Source organism: Microcaecilia unicolor, chromosome 4 (genome assembly GCF_901765095.1).
Source record: "Microcaecilia unicolor chromosome 4, aMicUni1.1, whole genome shotgun sequence".
NCBI lineage: Eukaryota > Metazoa > Chordata > Amphibia > Gymnophiona > Siphonopidae > Microcaecilia > Microcaecilia unicolor.
In genome coordinates this window covers 320,406,225-320,427,188 of record NC_044034.1, presented here as the reverse complement: position 1 = coordinate 320,427,188, position 20,964 = coordinate 320,406,225, and the positions used below count along the sequence as shown (strand labels likewise).

The 20,964-nt window shown below is 43.7% G+C and overlaps 1 protein-coding gene across 2 annotated transcripts in view; it reads left to right on the top strand.

Moving 5' to 3' along the window:
• The window catches only part of LOC115469357 (disintegrin and metalloproteinase domain-containing protein 9-like), a 240,843-nt gene that overhangs the window by 44,954 nt on the left and 174,925 nt on the right, over positions 1–20,964 (top strand). For both annotated transcript variants that reach the window (XM_030201903.1, XM_030201904.1), the window contains one exon: positions 16,708–16,784. In XM_030201903.1, coding sequence (XP_030057763.1) covers positions 16,708–16,784 — 77 coding nt within the window. The remainder of the gene's footprint in view (positions 1–16,707; positions 16,785–20,964) is intronic.

The window sequence follows — 20,964 nt, the reverse complement described above, 5'->3', positions numbered from 1 at the left end:
CCCATCTAGACCAGAAAACAGGGCCCTTGCCAATGCAAATGCGGGGATTACCACATAGTGGGCATCTGAATGATCAAATATAGATGTGGGAAAGATCACATCTAATTGTTTTATGGTCTGGAAAAAGTTGTTCTCAGAGCCATCCACTGATGAGCCACATTAATATCTGTAGTCCCCTCAAGATCAATAAGTGCATAGGTTGTTGCCAGCTGATGTTCCAAAGAGAGCCAACAAGAAACACCACTATCAGAATATTCCTGATACCACAAACAGACAGCACAACATGCAAGATTTCAGCCTTAGTATACGTGGCAAAATTCAGGAAATCCGACTCCTCCAAATTCTTTAGGCTACTTTAGCTTACTGAGAGAAATTCTAGGTGACTTAGAGGGGCATAATCGAACGTCGCTGGCCAAATAGATCGCTGGCGATCTATGTTGGCGGTGGCGCTACAGCTGGCTGGAACCGTATTATCGAAAAAGATGGCCGGCCATCTTTTTTGTCGATAATATGGTTTAGCCTGGCCAAATGCTGTGGAGTTTGCCGGGTTTGAGATGGCCGGGTTTGTTTTTCAGCGATAATGGAAAGCTATGTCGGCCATCTCAAACCCCGGCTAAATTCAAGGCATTTGGCCGTGGGAGGAGCCAGCTTTTTTAGTGCACTGGCCCCCCTGACATGCCAGGACACCAACCAGCCACCCTAGGGGTCACTGCGGTGGACTTCAGAAAAGCTCCCACGTGCATAGCTCCCTTACTTTGGGAGCTGAGCCCCCCAAACCCCACCCCCAAACCCACTACCCACAAATGTACTGCACCCACTAAAATTGCTCAAGGGACCTGCATACAGCCTCTTGGACTTATTGCTGCTGTATAACTTTGGCACACCAGTTCACACCTGAAGACTAATCTCTGAAAAAGTCCTTTCTTGAAATAACCACGTTTACTCACAGTGAACTGCAGATCAGAGGTTGTGCCCCACTGGCAAAGAGTCCCCTGGTACTCAGATTAGCAGTAGGTCAGAGCTGGCACAATGGTCTACAATGCCCTCTTTCAGCACCATTCAAGGTAAGAACTACGTTCTCTAACGTGGGTAACACAGGAAAGGGAACTAAAACTGGCCTACAAAAATGGCCACTACCGCATGGACTACAACAGGAAACAAAACAGGGCACATTCTGACCCAGTTAGCAGGGGGGACAAGCACCATGGGAGTAGAGCCCAGTACCCTACACCCACCACAATGCATTGCTAATGTGACTCTGCAGGGCACCTAACAGAAAAGGTGTCACACTCACCCGAGAGCCACATCGCAACCAGGGAAAGGCTGTCGGAGGATACAACACATTCTGCTGTCATGGAGGTGGGTACGGCATTTGAGGCTGGCATACAGGCTGGCAAAAAAGGTTTTTAGTTTTATTTTTTTAGTATGGAAGGGGGTTGGTGACCACTGGGGGAGTATGGGGAGGTCATCCCCCATTCCCTCTAGTGGTCATCTGGTCAGTTGGGGCACCTTTTTGAGGCTTGGTCGTGAAAATAAAAGGACCAAGTAAACCCGGCGAAATACTGCTTAACACTGCTTTTTTTTTTCTCCATTATCTGTGAAAGCCGGCCATCTGGTAGCACGCCCATGCCCGCCCATGTCCCGCCTTCGCTAATCTACCGACACGCCCCCTTGAACTTTCGCCGGCAAAGCAACGGGAAAGCGGCAGTGCTGTCAAAAATGCCGCTTTCGATTATACCGATTTCGCTGCTTTTAAGAAATCGCCAGCCATCTCCCGATTGGTGTCGGAAGATGGCCGGCGATCACTTTCGATTATAAGCTGGTTAGAGAACCACAAAAATTTTACCAGCAGTTTATCAGTGGTTTTATACAGCTAAGCTGGAAATGGGTCCATCTATAACACATAAAGGATTTGAGGTGCAGTCACTATTCACTCATATGGCTTCCATATGACCCCCACCAAGAGATCCATAAAGGCGAACATGCAGTACAGAGGTCTCTAACCTTGATTAACAACAACTGTATATTATGTTGCAGTGTATCCTCAAGGGTGTGCTTGAATTTTTCCCCTAAATATTTAATATCTGTATCACACCATTTAAGACTAAACCTATTAATCATATCCTTAGTAAAATATGAAGTGAGGGGAGTATTTCTGTTTTGTCCCAGTTGATGGAATGCCCAGACAATTTACCAAAAGACTGTAATAACTGCAAGACGTGGAATAGTGATGGATGGCTGTAACAGGTAGAGAAGGACATTATCTGCAAAAGCGGAGACCCTTACCCTGAGTGTCCAACTGTTAGCTCTTTCAGTTCCAGATGTGTGTGTGTGAATTCATATTAGTAAAGGTTCCAGAACAAAATTAAATAGGAGAAGGGGGTAAGGGACACCCCTAGCAGTTGCCTCTAGTTAAGGAAAAAGATGATGTTACAGGCCATTCACATTCAGTCTGGCCACCAGACAAGAATATAAGAGTTTAACCATGATAATGGAAGTGTCACCCAGATTAAACCAATTAAGCTTGCCAAAAAGATACTTTCGTTCAACAAAGTCACACATTTTCTGCATCTAAAGACATGACACAAAGAGGTTAACCTGAACCTGTAAGATATTACAAAAAGCTCCCGTGTTGTCTGGTGTTATCTTCCCCTGAACCACATTGTGAGGCATGGATAATGTGGGGCATTACTTTCGCTAATCTATCTGCCAAAAGCTTGGAATAGACCTTACAGTCATAATTGAGCAAAGATATAGTTCTGCATTTTTAGTAAACAGGGTATCCCTACCGGGTTTGGAAAAAAACACAATTACTGCCTCATAAAGAACCCTGCACTAGCCCCAGATTTGTGCTGCCTAAGACTTTTGATGGATGCCCTTATTTCTGTTCCTGTAATGGGACCATTTAGCATTTCTAATTAGGCCTTTGTAATGGTAGGAAGAGAGAATTAAAAAAAAAAATCCAATATATGAGTGATCAGTATTGGTGTCCGATGTGTAAAGTTGCTCATAAAATAACTTAAATTGTTTTGCAGTGTTCACTGGACATATTGTGCTGTGCTTGTGAGTGGTGACTCCATTCTGGGACCTGCTGGCCATTGTCGGGGTGTTGCAGTGTGTGCAAGCTAGGAATCCTGCGAGATGTGGAGGAAATGGCAGCAGCACATCTTTGGATTTAGCACAGCATCCAAATATGTTGTGATCTCCAGGCTCCTTGGCAGGGCCGGTGTTCAGTTTGATGCAGAAGAGCATTGGAAAGGGTGCCATTTTGTCAGGGCAAGTTTGTAGTGAGGAGCAGCCTCTGCCTATGACATGCGGAGCTCAGCCACCGTTTTACAGCCTCAGGGTCCGGCAGCATTCAGCTGCATCAGGATCTTTGTTTTCTCCGGAGTTTATATTGCTCTTACACCAGGTCTATTTACTGAAGCAGGGACAGTCAGAGTTGTAGCAAGGCGATTCAGTTTTTTGTCTCGCTGCCCCTCCAACTCCTAAGAGATCTCATTTAGATCTCCAGGAGTGGGCAGATGAGGCTTTCTGTGTTTATTCCCACATCGAACCAGATGGAAGTTGTAATGCGCTCCCCAACCTGACTTGCTGGTGTCTGTTGTCACCACCTCCCATTGTGTTATTGGAAAGGGAACTCTGATGGTCAAATTCCATTGAACCAGCAACGTATCAGTAGTGAGATTATATAGACCTCTGACGCAGGCATTGTAGCTGAAATACGGCTGTATCGGGTCACTCTGTTTGTGCTTTAGACACTGGTTGTAGTAAAGTCTCTTTTGTTCTGCAATTGGGCTCCATCTCCTCACTGTTTTTGCTCTTTCTGTCTTTTGGTAGTGGGGATTTTATCCTTTTCTGCTTCAGCCATGACAAGGGTTCATATGGGACAGTTACAGGAATATTTTCTCAGCCACTTTGTCATGACCTTCTTCTTCCTTGGACACTGGTTGCCAGGCGGAGTATGCAGTGGTGGTTGTCTCCCAGGAATTTGACCATAAGAGTTCCCTTTCCAATAACACAATGGAAGGAGGTGACAACAGACACCAGCAAGTCAGGTTGGGGAGCGCATTACAACTTCCATCTGGCACAGTACACCTGGATGGAACAGGAGTCTCGGTGGTTTATAAATTTGCTTGGAGATCATTGTAGTGCAGAATGCCTTATGAGACTTTTCTCCTTTTCTGGCGGGGGCCCCTATCCAAGTTTTCTTTTAGAATGTGACAGCGGTGGCTTATATCAACAAGCAAGGTGGGATCTGCAGCTGTCTGATGGCAGTGGAGTCAGCCTCCCTCATGAGTTGGGCAGAGAAAAATCTTCTCTGCTTGTCAGCAGCTCACACTGCGGGGTCCTTGAATGTGGAGGCAGACTTTCTCAGCAGGCAATCCTTGGACTCGGGAGAATAGGAACTATCAAGCCAGGGATTTCAGCTGATAATGGACTGATGGAGTTCTCCACTTCTGGACTTGATGGTGGCGAAAGATAGAAAACAGAGAGTAGGGTTAAATGGTCAGTATTCTCAATGGAGAAGGGTAGTTAGTGGGGTTCCCCAGGGCTCTGTGCTGGGACCGCTGCTTTTTAACATATTTATAAATGACCTAGAGATGGGAGTAACTAGTGAGGTAATTAAATTTGCTGATGACACAAAGTTATTCAAAGTCGTTAAATCTCGGGAGGATTGTGAAAAATTACAAGCGGACCTTACGAGACTGGGCGTCTAAATGGCAGATGACGTTTAATGTGAGCAAGTGCAAAGTGATGCATGTGGGAACAAGGAACCCGAATTATAGCTACGTCATGCAAGGTTCCACGTTAGGAGTCATGGGCCAAGAAAGGGATCAAGGTGTCGTCGTTGATGATACGTTCAAACCTTCTGCTCAGTGTGCTGCTGCGACTAAGAAAGCAAATAGAATGTTAGGTATTATTAGGAAAGGAATGGAAAACAAAAATGAGGATGTTATAATGCCTTTGTATCACTCCATGGTGCGACTGCACCTCGAATACTGTGTTCAATTCTGGTCGCCGCATCTCAAAAAAGATATAGTGGAATTAGAAAAGGTGCAGAGAAGGGCGACGAAAATGATAAAGGGGATGGGACGACTTCCCTATGAGGAAAGGCTAAAGTGGCTAGGGCTCTTCAGCTTGGAGAAAAGGCAGCTGAGAGGAGATATGATAGAGGTCTATAAAATAATGAGTGGAGTTGAACGGGTAGATGTGAAGCGTCTGTTCTCGCTTTCCAAAAATACTAGGACTAGGGGGCATGCGATGAAGCTACAATGTAGTAAATTTAAAACTAATCGGAGAAAATTTTTCTTCACTCAACGTGTAATTCAACTCTGGAATTCATTGCCAGAGAATGTGGTAAAGGTGGTTAGCTTAGCGGGGTTTAAAAAAGGTTTGGCTGGCTTCCTAAAGGAAAAGTCCATAGACCGTTATTAAATGGACTTGGGGAAAATCCACTATTTCTGGGATAAGCAGTATAAAATGTTTTGTGCATTTTTGGGATCCTGCCGGGTATTTGTGACCTGGATTGGCCACTGTTGGAAACAGGATGCTGGGCTCGATGGACCTTTGGTGTTTCCCAGTGTGGCAATACTTATGTACTTATGAAAAGGAATGCCAAAGTGCCCAATTCTTCAGCCGTCAAAACCAGTCTTGATGGGGATCAATGCTCTACTGCAGCCCTGGCTGGAGACACATCTACTATCTGTTTTCCCTCTTTGGTCCATGGTAGGCAATATGTTGAAAAGTATCGCGTTGCACTAGGGTCAAATAATTCTCATAGCCCTGGATTGGCAATGGAGGCCATGATAAGCAGACCTGATTCAACTGCTGGATGGGGGTCCTTTCCATCTTCTGCAGGTATGTGGCCTTCTGAAGCAAGGTTCAGTACTCAAGGAGGATCCGTGCCCCTCTGGTCTTATGGCTTGGCTATTGAAAAGGCTTAGTTGAGATGTAAAGGTTATTCTGATTTGGTCATTGCTGCCTTGCTTTTCAGCTTGGAAATGCTTTACATCCATGCTGTATGTGAGAGTGTAGAGGACGTTAGAGGGCTGGTGTTTTGTGCGAGGACTAGCTCCCTTCTCTGCTCAGATCTCACACGTCATAATATTTCTCCAAGCAGGTCTTCAGAAACAAATTGGCATTGGGCTCTCCAAAAGTTCAGGTTGCGGCTTGGCCTATTTCAGGGGCTGACTACAAAAGACATCTCTTGCGGCTTACCCGGATATAGTTCGATTCTTGTGGGGAACGGGCCGCTTCTGGCCACACTTTGCTGCGCTGTGTCCAGAGTGAAGCCTTTAATCTAGTCCATCAGGCTCTTTAGTAGCCTCCTTTTGAGCCACTCCGGAAGGCCTCCTTAAAGATCTTACACTAAAGACAGCATTCTTGGTGGCTGTTGTGTCTGCATATAGGATTTTGGAGGTTCAGGCTCTCTTGTCAGGATTCCTTTCTTCTCTCGGAGGTGGGGGGTCTCCTTGCACACAGTTTGTTCCTTTCTTCCAAAAGTGGTATCAGCATTTCATCTCAGCCAATCTGTGGAGCTTCTGTCCTTTAGCAAAGAGGACAAAGGGGCTCAGTATTCTTCCTTGAAGCTTCTCGATGTGCGTAGATTCCTCATTAGATATCTAGAAGTCACGATTGAGTTTTGCAAATCGGACTGTTTGTGCTCTCTGGTAAACAGAGGCTTGGCCTCTTGGCTTCTAAGCCCACAGTTGCTAGGTGACTGAAGGAGACTATCGCGTCAGCTTATTTGCTTGCAGGAAGCAGGCACCTCAGGCCTTGTGGGCTCATTGTACTAGACGTACAGCGACATCCTGGGCGGAGACTGCCTTACTGTGTCTGGTGGATATGTGCAAGGCAGTGACGTGGTCGACGTTGCATACTTTTGCCAAGCACTACAGGGTGGATGTTGTGGTGCGCTTGAAAGCCAGTTTTTGAACATAAGAATAGCCATACTGGGTCAGACCAGTGGTCCATCTAGCCCAGTTTCCTGCTTCCAACAGTGGCCAGTCCAACATCCCATGCTTACCAATTCCAGGGTTAGCATGGCTTCGCCCATGTCTATCTCAGTAGCAGACTGTGGACTTTTCCTCCAGGAACTTGTCCAAACCTTTTTTAAACCCAGATACACTAATTGCTGTTATCACATCCTCCAGCAATGAGTTCCAGAGCTTAACTTTTTTGAGTGAAAAAATATTTTTATTTTAAAAGTATTTCCATGTAATTTCATTGAGTATCCTCTGGTCTGTACGTCTTGAAAGAGTGAAAAGTCGATTCACTTCTACCCATTAAACACTACTCAGGATTTTGAGGACCTCAATTATATCCCCCCTCAGCTGTCTGTTTTCCAAGCTGAAGAGCCCTAACTTCTTTAGCTTTTCCTCATATGGGAGGAGTTCCATTCTCTTTATCAATTTGGTCGCTCTTCTTTGAACCTTTTCTAATTTTGCTGTATTGTGCCACTCTCCTTTCATCACCGGCACATTCGTGACTCTATTCCTGAACTGGATTATAACCACTTACTAGCGCAATGGAGGGGCGACCGCAAGTTTTCTCTGACTGTGTCGCAACTTCCTATATAATAAAACTCACCCTCAACATTCTGAGGACACTGACGTCACTGTCAGGTCCTCCGGGCACTTCCTTCCGGTTCGAAGCCTTTGTGGTGGTGAAGCCACCGAATACACTGTGTTGGGGCCCCGCCCTCGCGTCAAACGTGATGACGTCGAAGGCGGAGCAATGGCATCAGTGGCTTCACAACCAAGGACTCAGCAGATTGAAGGTGGCGTGCCGAGGTCCGCAACAATGGCGGTCAGTGCCTTCACAACGCCGAAGGGGTGAGTACGGAGGGGGGGAAGGTTCGGAAGGAAACCGTGCTAGCGCCCGTTTCATTTGCGCAAGAAATGGGCATGTTTTACTAGTAAGTCTCATATCCTTGCCCTGCGGCGTCAGTCACCTTCTGCCCTGCATTGGGAATTACAATACAAATTTGTACTTATATTTCCCCTCACTGTGCCTTTCATATGGGGCTTTCCCCTTGGGGATCGTGTCCAAAATGTGGAACTGAAGGCGCGACCCTGGGACATATGTTTTGGTCTCGTCCTAGTATTGTTAGCTTTTGGAAGGAATTACAGTGCTCTCCATTTAAGTGCACGACGGATAAGTGCATGCTCTGTTTAACTGCATGCCATACTTCGGTCCTGTTTTTGGCGCCATCAATTTCTATGGGGACAAACTTCGGTTTAGCGCACCACTGATAAGTGCAAGATTCGCTTATATGCATGGTTTAAGACTGCTCCTCTGCAGGAAAGACTCCGCATAAGCGCACGCACGGAATATGGAAGCCGATTAGCTCGTGATAAAGGGGCGGTAAATTTGAAATCTCGTTGGTTAACTGCCACAGACAGAATAAGCAAAAGAATGTTGTTAGAGTGTACACTGGAGTCGTCGTCGTCGCGCAACTGTAAGACTTTAACACTGGCTGAACGAATAGAAGTTCTTTTAAAAAATTAGAAAACGAACAAAGTCAAGCATCTATTGCTAAAGAATATGGTGTCAATCCCAGTCAAATTTCACTTATCTTGAAGCAGAAAGACCAGCTTCTGGAAGACTGGCAAAACAATACAAATCCACAACAAAAACTGAAACGGGCGGGAAAAGCTGAGGATGTAGAAGATGCTCTTCTGTAGTTTTCTCAAGTCAGGAGCAGACAGTTTCCTGTCAGTGGTCCACTGCTTATGGAGAAAGCTAATCAGCTAGCTGAAAGTCTTGGACTAACTGAATTCAAAGCCACTGTTGGATGGTTGGAAAGATGGAAGGAGAGGAGGAACAACATAAAATTCAAGAAACAGCATGGTGAAAAACAAGACGCTGATGACTTTGGTGCTGAAAATTGGGTTGTTTCAGTTCTTCCTACCATCTTGAACGAGTTTGCACCTCGTGACATTTTCAATGCTGACGAAAATGGTCTCTACTGGGGAGCGATTCCTGATGGAACACTAGCATCAAACAAGCCGAAACTACAGGAAGTAAAACGTCGAAGGACTGACTGACGATCCTCCTTTGCTGCAATATGGATGGGAGTGAGAAGTTGGAACCACTTGTCATTGGAAAGAGCAAACAGCCCTGTTGCTTCAAGAATGTTAAGTGACTTCCTGTGTCAAGCGAGGCTAATGCAAATTCATGGATGACTGGGGAAATTTGGAAGCAGTGGCTAAAGAAATTAGACACTAGAATGCGGTCACAAAAGCGTCAGATTTTGTTGCTTTGTGATAATTGTGCTGCACACAGGGATGATGCCAGGCTGTCTAATGTCAAGGTGGTCTTCCTGCCACCAAACATTACCTCTCTGATCCAACCTATGGATCAGGGCATAATAGCCAATTTCAAACAACATTATCGGGCTCTTGTGCTACGTCGTCTGATGAGCGTTATGGATGACCAGACTGGCAAAGATAAACGTGCTGTTGAACTGGCTCGTAATCTATCACTGTTGGATTCCCTACATATGCAGAAAGAAGCCTGGAATCATGTTACACAGGCAACCATTGTGAACTGCTACAAGCGGGCAAGCTTTGTTAGGGTTGTGGAGAGGGACGAAACAGATGCAGCTGTTGCAAATGCCTCAGATGAACAGGCTATTGACATCCCAGCCGGTGTTACTGAAGAGGAGTTTCATCACTACATAGCTGTTGATTACGATCTACAAACAGCTGAAGTCAGCACTGATGTCAAGATATGTGCCTACACGCAGGCAACAACGGCTGATGATGAAACAGATGATGAAATAAGCAGCGAGGCACATGCTGACAAAATTCAACAACCTCCTGTCACTTTTGCAAGAGTGCTGGAGAGTCTCGACACCGTGCTGGCCTATCTGGAGGCCACTGGATGTCAGTGCTATGACAGTTTTTACCGCCTGGCAGACGTAGTCTATGGAACTCACAGACACAAGAGTGTACAGAGGCCTATTTTATTTGTTACATTTGTACCCCGCACTTTCCCACTCATAGCAGGTTCAATGCGACTGACTATGATTACTTCAAGTAAGCCTAACGTCAGTTAACGGAGACTGTATACTGTACGTATAATAAACTACTGTACATATGTTTATCAGATGTCAAGCTTCTTTGGGTTACAACGGTTAAGTGCACGCTCCGGTTAAGTGCATGTATTTCTTTGGTCCCAGACCCTTGCACTTAAGCGGATTGCACTGTATTAACACTCTACCTTGTCACCTCTCGTTTAGACTACTGCAATCTGCTTCTTGCTGGCCTCCCACTTAGTCACCTCTCCCCTCTCCAGTCGGTTCAAAACTCTGCTGCCCGTCTTGTCTTCCGCCAGGGTGGCTTTACTCATACTACCCCTCTCCTCAAGACCCTTCACTGGCTCCCTATCTGTTTTCGCATCCTGTTCAAACTTCTTCTACTAACCTATAAATGTACTCACTCTGCTGCTCCCCAGTATCTCTCCACACTCGTCCTTCCCTACACCCCTTCCAGTGCACTCCGCTCCATGGATAAATCCTTCTTATCTGTTCCCTTCTCCACTACTGCCAACTCCAGACTTCGCGCCTTCTGTCTCGCTGCACCCTATGCCTGGAATAAACTTCCTGAGCCCCTACGTCTTGCCCCATCCTTGGCCACCTTTAAATCTAGACTGAAAGCCTACCTCTTTAACATTGCTTTTGACTCGTAACCACTTGTAACCACTCACCTCCACCTACCCTCCTCTCTTCCTTCCCGTTCACATTAATTGATTTGATTTGCTTACTTTATTTATTTTTTTGTCTATTAGATTGTAAGCTCTTTGAGCAGGGACTGTCTTTCTTCTATGTTTGTGCAGCACTGCGTACGCCTTGTAGCGCTATAGAAATGCTAAGTAGTAGTAGTAGTAGTAAGTTTCTAAAATGTGGCATTCAGGCTTTCTGCATTTAATAAAAATGATTGCATCATAAATATGTTAAATAGCACCAGTTCCAGTACAGATCCCTGCAGCACTCCACTATTCACCCTCCTCCACTGAGAAAAATGGCCATTAACTCTACCCTCTGTTTTCTGTCCAATAACCAATTCCTAATCCACAAAAGGACTTTGCCTCCTATCCCATGACTTTTATTTGTAAACAATTTTTATTGATGAACAGACATTCAAAACAGAATTATTAAGAGCAAACGTTCTGTAATCATACTGACATTTCTTGTACATTAACTTACATCGTATCTGTATCATCACTTTTTTAACATTTACCCCACCTAACCACCCCCCCCCCCCCATATCCTCTTAACTTTGAGCTTCATACTTCATGGTAGCAAGTTCTTCCGTAATTTATCAGCTACCTTTAACCCAACTTACACAAGGAGCGTATGTTCACTTGGTTCCCCTTGAACTAGGGTATTCCTAATTTATTGAGTACGGCACTTCTTGCTTTATGAGAGATATTTTGCAAATATAGGTTCCATATATTGATAAATTTCTTTCTTCTCTTTGGGTTTCCATATACCTCCCTAGCCTCCCACAGCATTTACTCGTGGAACCTGTTCCTCCAAAGCCAAACTATCCCATGACTTTTACATTTTCTCAGGAGTCTCTCATTAGGAATGTTGGCAAAAGCTTTTTGAAAAGGTAGTTACATTACATCAACCGGCTCACCTTTATCCACATGTGTATTCACGTCTTCAAAGAACTGAAGCAAATTGGTGAGACAAGACTTCCCTTGGCTGAATCTATGCTGACTCTGACCCATTAAATCATACTTGACTAAATGTTCCATAATTTTATTTTTTATAATAGCTTCCACTATTTTTCCCTGACACTGAAGTCATGCTTACCGGTCTGTAACTTCCCAGATCACCCCTGAAACCCTTTTTAAATATCAGCGTTACATTGGCCGTCCTCCAATGTTCAGGTACTATGGATGGTTTTAATCACTGGTTACAGATCACTAACAGCAGATCACCAATTTCATGTTTGAGTTTTTTTGAGTACCCTGGGGTGTATGCCATCCATTCCAGGTGATTTATCACGGTTTAACTTGTCGATTTGCCCCAGGTACAAAATAAGTACCTGTATGTAATATGTAAACTGCTTTGATTGTAGCCATAGAAAGGCGGTATATCAAGTCCCATCCCCTATCCCCTATTTTGATCGCTCACGTTTCAATTGAATAGACATAAGACTGATGATGTCATTATGTTAAAGATGCCTTTCCTGCTAGGGTTCTTTGCGTTTCAGGCAGTTCTTAAGAATGTGTCTTCCATTTATGTTATATACAACTATAACCCCGAGTGGAGTGATGCTTGAGGGAGTTTGGAGGAGCTGGTGATGATAGAGACCTTAATGTCCAAGACCACAGCTGAATTATCATTGCTTGTAAGACTGATACTTTATCAAAAAATATGGAGGTGGTTAAGATGGACTTCTCTGTACATATCCAACAAGTTAAAGATCAAGTAAAATCTGCTCAGGAATTGACTGCTACTTTTGGTCAAAGATAATTTGATAATACATAAACTAGAACATTTTGAGAACTTTAATTATAGGCTATATTTTCACAATTTTTGGGTGTGAACCTAGGCAATGCTTTTAAAAAATATTTGATGACAAACAAAAAAAAACAGCACCACGGGCCTTTAAAAATGGAACACAGTTCTTTAATGAATGAGCCTTGACAAAAAGACCCATTTAATGAATGAGCCTTGACAAAAAGGCTCATTCATTAAAGGACTGTGTTCCATTTTTAAATGCCCGTGGTGCTGTTTTTTTTGTTTGGACTTTAGTTTGTACTTTGTTCCCTCTCTTTTGTTACAAAAAATATTTGATGGAAATTTTGAAGTACTCCGTGGATCAAATTCCACCTTTGATCAAAAATTTTGTTATTTGCTGCCTTCTTCAAGTAAGACCCAGAGTGAAGAGCCCATAAATACAGAAGATTGTAATAAGGGACAGAATAAAGTGCAAATTAATGGATCAGAAGGAGAAGCTATTCTTGATTTTAAAGACTGTGACTGCCTTTCTTGCGAGCTTGACATGTGAAGTATTGGAAAGATTAACTTTGTTGGTGATATTTGTATTTGAAGAGGATTTGAATGCTCTGTTGAGGTTATATTTTAGAATATCTAAAGTGCTATTTTTTAGCTGGAAGAGCTGGATTTTTTGCTTTTATGATTGCACAAATTCCACGCCATGAGCATTTAGTTTTTTTACATTGGTAGCCCATTGAAAAAAAGAATTTTTGAAGAGTGATGCACCAGCAATCTTGTCCTTTGAAGTTGTATAAACCGGTCAGAACGCTTAGGTCTGCTAATAAATTGCTTCCGGAAATTCTTATCTAGCGTTCTGTTAGTTCAATCATCTATTTTTCAAGTGATGGAACCTACTCTATGGAATTCTTTGCCTGCTGATTTGCGTAAGTTGGAGTCATCTTATTTTTAGAAAACAGCTCAAGGCTTTTTTTTATTTCAAGAGGCATTTGGGTAAGCCAGTTTGCAACCTGTGATATTTGTATTAAGAGGTATAAAAACTATGAGCTTTCACGTATCATTGTATTAACATGTTTTATTGTTGTATGAAATATTTTGCTTATGTATGTGATCTTCTAATCCGCTGGGAACTGGACTGTGTGGAATATAAATGTTAGAAATAAAATAATTAATAAAATAAATATCCAGATGGTACAAAAAAGACTCTGGAAAGAAGAAAAGCTTTAAAGATATGGTTACTTTTGTTTTTGTGCTACCCCAGTGTTTGATAAAGTATCTTGGTGTTAAATATAAAGAAATAAATTTAAAAAAATATATATATATATATGTGTATGTGTGTGTGTATATATATACATATACTAGTAAAAAAGGCCCGTTTCCAAAACAAATGAAACGGGCGCTAGCATGTGTTTGTTTTTTTTTGTTTTCTTTTTCTGTTTGATATTAAGGGATATATTTTTTTTTAAAAAGGAAAAGAGTTTTTTTTTTAAAGTTATAAAGTCTGTATGAGTGTTTGTGGTTTTGAGGGGGGGTTGTGGGGGTCTATGGGTGTATGCTATTTTTTTTTGGTGGGGGGAGGGGTGTTTGTGGGGTAGGGCAGCGTTGTTCTGTATGAGTGTTTGTGGTTTTGAGGGGGGGTTGTGGGGGTCTATGGGTGTATGCTATTTTTTTTTGGTGGGGAGAGGGGTGTTTGTGGGGTAGGGTAGCGTTGTTCTGTATGAGTGTTTGTGGTTTTGAGGGGGGTTGTGGGTGTCTGTGGGTATGTGTGCCATTTTGTGGGGGGGTGTTTGTAGGGGGTGTTTGTGGGGTAGGGTTGTTCTATATGAGTGTTTGTGTTTTTGGGGGGGGGTTATGGGAGTCTGTGGGTGTTTGTAAGAGAGAGATGTAGGTTTTTACTGTTTCAGTTTTTGTATTAAGGGGGTTGGGGGAGGGAGTGTGTGTGTATGAGTGTGAAAGCAAGATGTTGTCTGTCCATGGCAGTGTGGCATTTTGGGTGGTGGGCAGTTTGGTTGTATGTATGTGTGTTAGTGAGTGATGCTGATTGTCCATATTAGATGTGGGTTTTTTTGTGGCTGGTAGAGGGTGATTCTCTGCGTGTGAGTGTGATACAGTAATCTTAATTCAGCAGGGCACTCTGATGTGGTATTTGTAGGCACTTGTATTTTTGTTGAAACCAGAGGGATCCGTTGCAGGCAGGCAGTAGGTGTAGATATGGGTTTTTTTCGAGTGTGGAATGTGGGTGGTGTTCTGTAGGGGGGGACGGGGCTGAGGGCGCATGTGTCTGGAGGTCTCCTTGTAGGCACTGATTTCAGCTGGGCACTCAGGTGGGCTGTGATCCGTTTTTTTTAGGGGGGGTTGGGCGCCGGAGGTTTCCGTTTGGGTGGTTTTTTTGGGGGGGGGTTGGTTTGGTTTTAGTGTGGAATGCGGGTGGCATTCTGTAGGGGGGGCGGGGCTGAGGGCGCATGTGTTTGGAAGTCTCCTTTGTAGGCACTGAACGCCGGCTTGGAGACTCACCGCATGAACAGCTTGCAGAGTAAGGTCCGCGATGTAGTGGTTGTTTAGTGGCGTTCTTCGTCCGCGCTTTCCTCGCAGTTGGTCCCCGTGCTGGTAGCTACCCCCTCCTCAGGAAGGGGCGGGACTCGTGTGTGTTTGTTTTTTTTTTTTCCTGAACGCCGCTGCATTTTCTTTGCTGTCCCACTCCTGCTCCTCTGCAGCACCGGTCCCATTCAAAGGCTTGGTGGTTTCTAAGTCCATGTGAGTGTTTGGGAGGTGGAACCGTACTTTGTGTGCATCACCTGAGGCACAGTCAATCAGCAGCGCGTGGGCGGGGCAAACACTGATGTTCAAAAAGTGGTCTCTGCCGCCTCACTTTAGAACGTTGGGAAAGTGAGGCTTCATTAGAATGTTGGAGGTGCGTTTTATATAGAGAGATAATGTGTGTGTATATATAACCAGAACAGCTGAAGTTTTTTTTTTTTTTTTTTTTACATGAAACGTTTCTCCATAGTCCCTAATAGAAGTAGTTAGGTAGGATTACAGGGAGGGGAAATAGCCTTAATATTTATTTTTTATTTTATTCTTCATTTTGGCAAGCTCCTATATTTTATTTCTTTGTTCTCTGGCCCTCTTATTGTGGTCTGATGTAAGAATATATTATTTCCTTTCTGAAGTGTTGTTTCACTTTTATATCTTGTGTAACAACCTTATATATACATGAGCAAGTGTTTTTGTTCATGTATATTGTATCAAAGTTCATAAATAAGTAAATAAAGAGCAAATAGAAGTATTGATTTGTCCACCCTGTGGTGGCAATACTTGGCAGTTGCTGTCTTTGGGGTGAAATTTGTTTGTTTGCTGTAATAGCATTGTAAATCAGTGCCGTTCGTCACACCATGGTGTACCATGTAACAATCTTTCATATTTTCATTCAAACTAAACAGCTAAAGAAATAATCAAAATCTAAGAAGCATAAAGGTAACAGGCTGTACTAGGGTAGCAAAATTTATATCTTAGATATTTTCTCAACTTCCATTTTGATGAACCCTACTGACATTCTTGAAATTGCTGGTTTTTAGCATAGGAGCTTATGTTTTGAAACAATGGGGTGCTAAACTCAAAACAAATAATCCCTTCTTGGACACAGTGAATGAGAATGCTCATCAACAGGGATGTTTAAGCACCCACAGTGCTGGCACTTAATGGATTTTGTACAACATAATGGTGTGGCAGGGTGCTATGTCTTAGTTTTGATCTTGGGTAGGCTTGAATATTATAGGGGGCTCTGTGCTTGTTAAATCTAGAGTAAGATTCTTTTCTGTACACCAGTTTTTTCCTCTCTCCTTTCCTGTTTTGGGTCACACTGAGGTTGTGGTTTTCTGGATCCTTCTTTTATTGTAAACTTTGATTTATATTTGTATTTCTTGGATTAGCCTGTTTGTATATGTGTTTGTTTGTGTGTGTGTGTGTGTGTGTGTGTATCTATCTATCTATCTATCTATCTACTGTATCTACTGTATCTATCTATCTATCTATCTATCTATCTATCTATCTATCTATCTATATAATACACACACACACACACAAACACATATAGATAGATATGAAATGTATGCTAATAAAAGTACAGTGTGTGCATAGATTTCTTCATGGAGGAACAGTAATTATGTTTGGTATTTATGAGAAGCATTTTGTGGAAGGACATAATGTCTTCTCTTGTCCACTTGCAGGATCATTGTCACTATCGAGGATACGTGGAGGGTATCTCAGATTCACAAGTAGCAGTCAGCACCTGTTTTGGACTCAGGTAATGGAGTCTCTCCATCTCCCCCCCCCCCCAAAAAAAAAAAAAAATATATAAAAAATACCATGCTGGATCACACCAGTGGTCATCAAGCCCTAGCTGCCTGACACAGACAGTAGTCAGTCTTTGAGTTTCTTTTTAAGTATCAAGCAGATCCTAAAGGGAATATTCTCTGTTGCTCACTATTGCCCACCACATGTGTTAGGCTAATAACTACTGATTTAATATTCTGTATTTTTTAAAACTGTAACATGAGCTACAAGAACAAAACTTGCTTAATAAAACAGCATAGTATATAATAAAGTTTAAAGACCAAAACACAGTACAATACTTAAGCTCTCACTCATCCATGTTTTGTATCCCCCTCACTAGTCTGACTGTAGATAATCCTTGTAGCATATGACCTTAATCTTCTGCAACTACAAAAATTGACATATAGCAAAACTTGGTCATTCCATTACATCCCAAGGTTCAGTCCAGACAAATGGGTTGTGACCATCTGCCAGCAGGTAATTCTACTGAGTTGTGCCTCGTATGTTCCTGCGCTTAGCAACTAAGTCAGTATCTCCAGCAGGCGGGATAGCAGCTGTTAAATGCTTAGGTGACTTCTGTGTGGCCTCCTGTCCTGCTTGCAGGTTCAGTTGAGTTTGGAGTTGAGAATATCCTGTGTCTCGGGTGTAAACCTAGTGGTCTAGTTCCCTCCCTGCTCTCCTGTTGCCACTTTCTACCTCTATATTTCAGTCTTCCCTTCTCTTTTTCTCCTGTCTCTATCAAAAGAAAAAACAAACAAACCAGCCACTGCAGTTCTTTTTGAGAGCACTTGAGCTCTGGCAAGATTGTGGGGCTTCACTGCCTTGGACGTCACGAGACTGACTGACTGTTTTCTGTAAGTATATTTATTATTTTTTGTCTGAGCTTACTAAATCTTGTGCGTGCTGCAGGGGTAAGCTCTTGGCTACCGGTTCCTGCATGCTTTGCTTTGCTTTACTTCTGTGGACATGCTGCTTTTGCTTACTTTGGCTGTCAGTACTTCATCTCTGGGAGTTCAATCCGGCTGCACTCCAATGGTGGTTTTGGCGGGCTCAGCACCAACGGCTCCTGTGCTCTGCAAGGCTTCGGCAGCCACTTTGTGAGCAGGTTCCTTGCCCGCTACAATGTCCCGGGATGTTGGTCTTTTGGGGATAGAGGTCTCTGCCCTGCCTTTTTCACCTGAATTTGTTCTTTTATTACATTAGGCCTTTTTATGAAAGTCAGCTCAAGCTGCCTCTCCTTCTTCCCCTCACATTGCTTTTGAGGAGCAGCTTGCTAAGAAACAAAAACTTTCTGTTTCGCAGGGTTTGGAGAATGCTCCTCCTCGGGACTCAGAAGAGGTTTTATCTGTGTTTTCTGACTGTCCTAGTTCTGCTGATGGCATGATTTGGATATTTCAGAGGCAGACTGGGGTGATGATCCTACTGTAGCTAGGCTGTTTGTGAGAGTGGAGTTGCCTCTGTTGATCACAAAATCTATGGAGGCATTAAACATTTCTTCCTCTGCTTCGCAGTCCTCTGGTCCTGCTCCATTTATTATGTCAGGTACTAAGAGACCTCCTGTATCTTCATGAGGCTATGCAGGAGCTTATTGCAGTTCAGTGGGAGACTCCTGATTCTAACCTCCGGGTGGCTCGCGCTATGTCCAAATTATATCCCCTTCTGCCATCTGATTTAGAGCAGTTTGCTCTACCTAAGATGGATGCCTTATTACATTGGTTACTAAACGTACCACTGTCCCTGTTGAAGGTGGCGCTGCTTTAAAAGATATGCATGACTGCAAGCTTGAGGCTTCCTTGAAACTTGCCTTTCAGTTAGCTGCTTTAAATTCTCAGGCAGCAATTTCTTCATCTTTTGTAGCCAGGGTGTCTTTATTGTGGATTCAACAATTGTCCACATTGGACTCACTTCCAGACTTTCTCCATACCCTAGAGGCGGGGTTATCCTATTTGTCAGACCCTCTTTATGATATTCTTCAAGCATCAGCTAACGGGTATGGCCTTGGCCGTTTCGGTGCAACACTGGTTGTGGTTGAGGCATTGGACCACTGATGATGCATCCAAATCTTGTCTGGCAAAGTTGCCCTTTCAGAAGAAACTACTCTTTTGTGCGTATTTGGAGAAGATTGCTAAAGACCTGGGAGATTCCAAGGTCCAGCGGCTACCTGAGGATAAGCCTGAGCCTCATTTCTGGGTGGCTAAGTTTCATTTTCAAGAAGTGAGGAGGTATAGACCAGGTAAAACTAGTGCTTCTGCTCAGAATCCTCGCTTTCCTCAGACTAGGTCTTCCTTTCAAGGAGGCAAGAAACCTCTTCTGCTTCAAGAACTTCTCCCTCTTCACTGTCCTTGTAATGATGGGGTGAGGTTCACTCCTTGTAAGTAGACATAGGTGGGCGTCTTTTCCGCTTTCACAAGTAGTGGACCACCATTACTGTAGACCAGTGGATCTTCGATATCATTCTCCATGGCAACAAGCTAGATTTTTCAAAGCCGCTCGCAGATCTTTTCATGCTGTCCCTTTGTGGCAGCTGTGCAATGAGTTGGGCAGTGCTAATCACCATAGCCTATTTAAGGTGACTCGGGGCCATTCAGCCCATTCATCCAGTAGAGAGGGGCACGGATTGGTATTCCATCTGTTTTGCCGTTCCAAAGAAAGACCCTTTTCGCCCAGTTCTGGATCTCAGAGGGGTGAATAAGTCTCTCAAGAGTGCTGCATGTCCGCATGGAGACTCTGTTCTGTCATAGCCTCGATCCAGCCAGGTGAGTTTCTCACCTTATTGGACCTCAAGGAGGCTTATTTTCATATCCCATTTTGGCCTCCTCACAGGAAATTTCTCCAGTTTGCGATCCTGGGAGATAATTTTCAATTCAAGGCCATGATTTTTGGCCTCATCACTGTACCTCACACATTTTCAAACATTATGGTGGTGCTGGCAGCCTTTCTTCACTGGCAAGGGATCCAGGAACTGGACAAATGGCTAATTAGGGCACTTTCTTATCTAGAGAGCCTTCACAGTACATAAACAGTCTTGTCTCTTCTTTCTGCTCTGGGTTGGTGGTGAATTACAGCAAAAGAAATCTCACCCCCACACAGACCCTGGAGTTTCTGTGAGTGTGCTTCAGTACCCAGGCAGAGAAAGTTTTCCTGCCTTAGCATTGTTGGTTGAGAGTGGAGGCTTCCTGGTCCATCAACAGATTTGAACTTCCAGCTGTCCAGAAAGCTCTACTAGTCTTTGCTCCTCTTTGTGGGAGGCCGATGAGTGTTCTCTTGGACAATGACACAACTGTCTCTTACATCAACAGACAAAGAGGAACAAAAAGAGTGTATCTCTAGCCCTTTTTCAGAGGGCAGAATTGAATGTTCTGATGATTTTAGCATCTTACATAGCGGGTTCACTGAACTCGCAAGCAAATTTCCTTACCAGAGTGCCTCTGGACTCGGAGGAATGGCAACTGTCAGACTGCATTTTGCCTCATTTCCACACAGTGGGACCCTCTGGTTCTGACCTCATGATATCCAGACTCAATGCACAAATACACAGACTCTACAGCTACTTCAAGGAGAAAGACTCCTTAGGAATGGATGCATTGGTATAGCCTTGGCTGTTAGCCTACTGTACATGTTTCCTCCATGATCTCTTGTGGGAATGACATTGCAGATGATTGCGTGTCATCCCGGGAAGGTCGTTCTCGTTGCTCTTGACAAGCCCAGACGTCCTTAGAATGCGGACCTCATCAGTCATCAAATAGCTTCTCAGTTGTCTCTTCCTCCATACGGGCTTATTGCACTATCCAGTACTTATGGAGGATCCCACCCGCTTTGGTCTTATGGCTTGGCTCTTGAGAAGGTGCTATTTGAGGAAGAAGGGTTACGTGGATGATGCACTACCTAGTATGCTGGCTGGAAAGAACAGACCATCAAGAAACTCCAAACAGCCCAAAATACCGTTGCCAGACTCGTATTTGGAAAACCAAAATATGAAAGTGCAAAACCCTTAAGAGAGAAACTCCACTGGCTCCCACTTAAGGAACTGACCACGTTTAAGATCTGCACGATCGTACACAAAATCATCCATGGAGACGTCCCGACCTACATGCTAAACCTCGTGGACCTGCCTCCCAGAAATTCCAAAAGATCATCTCAAAAATTTCTTA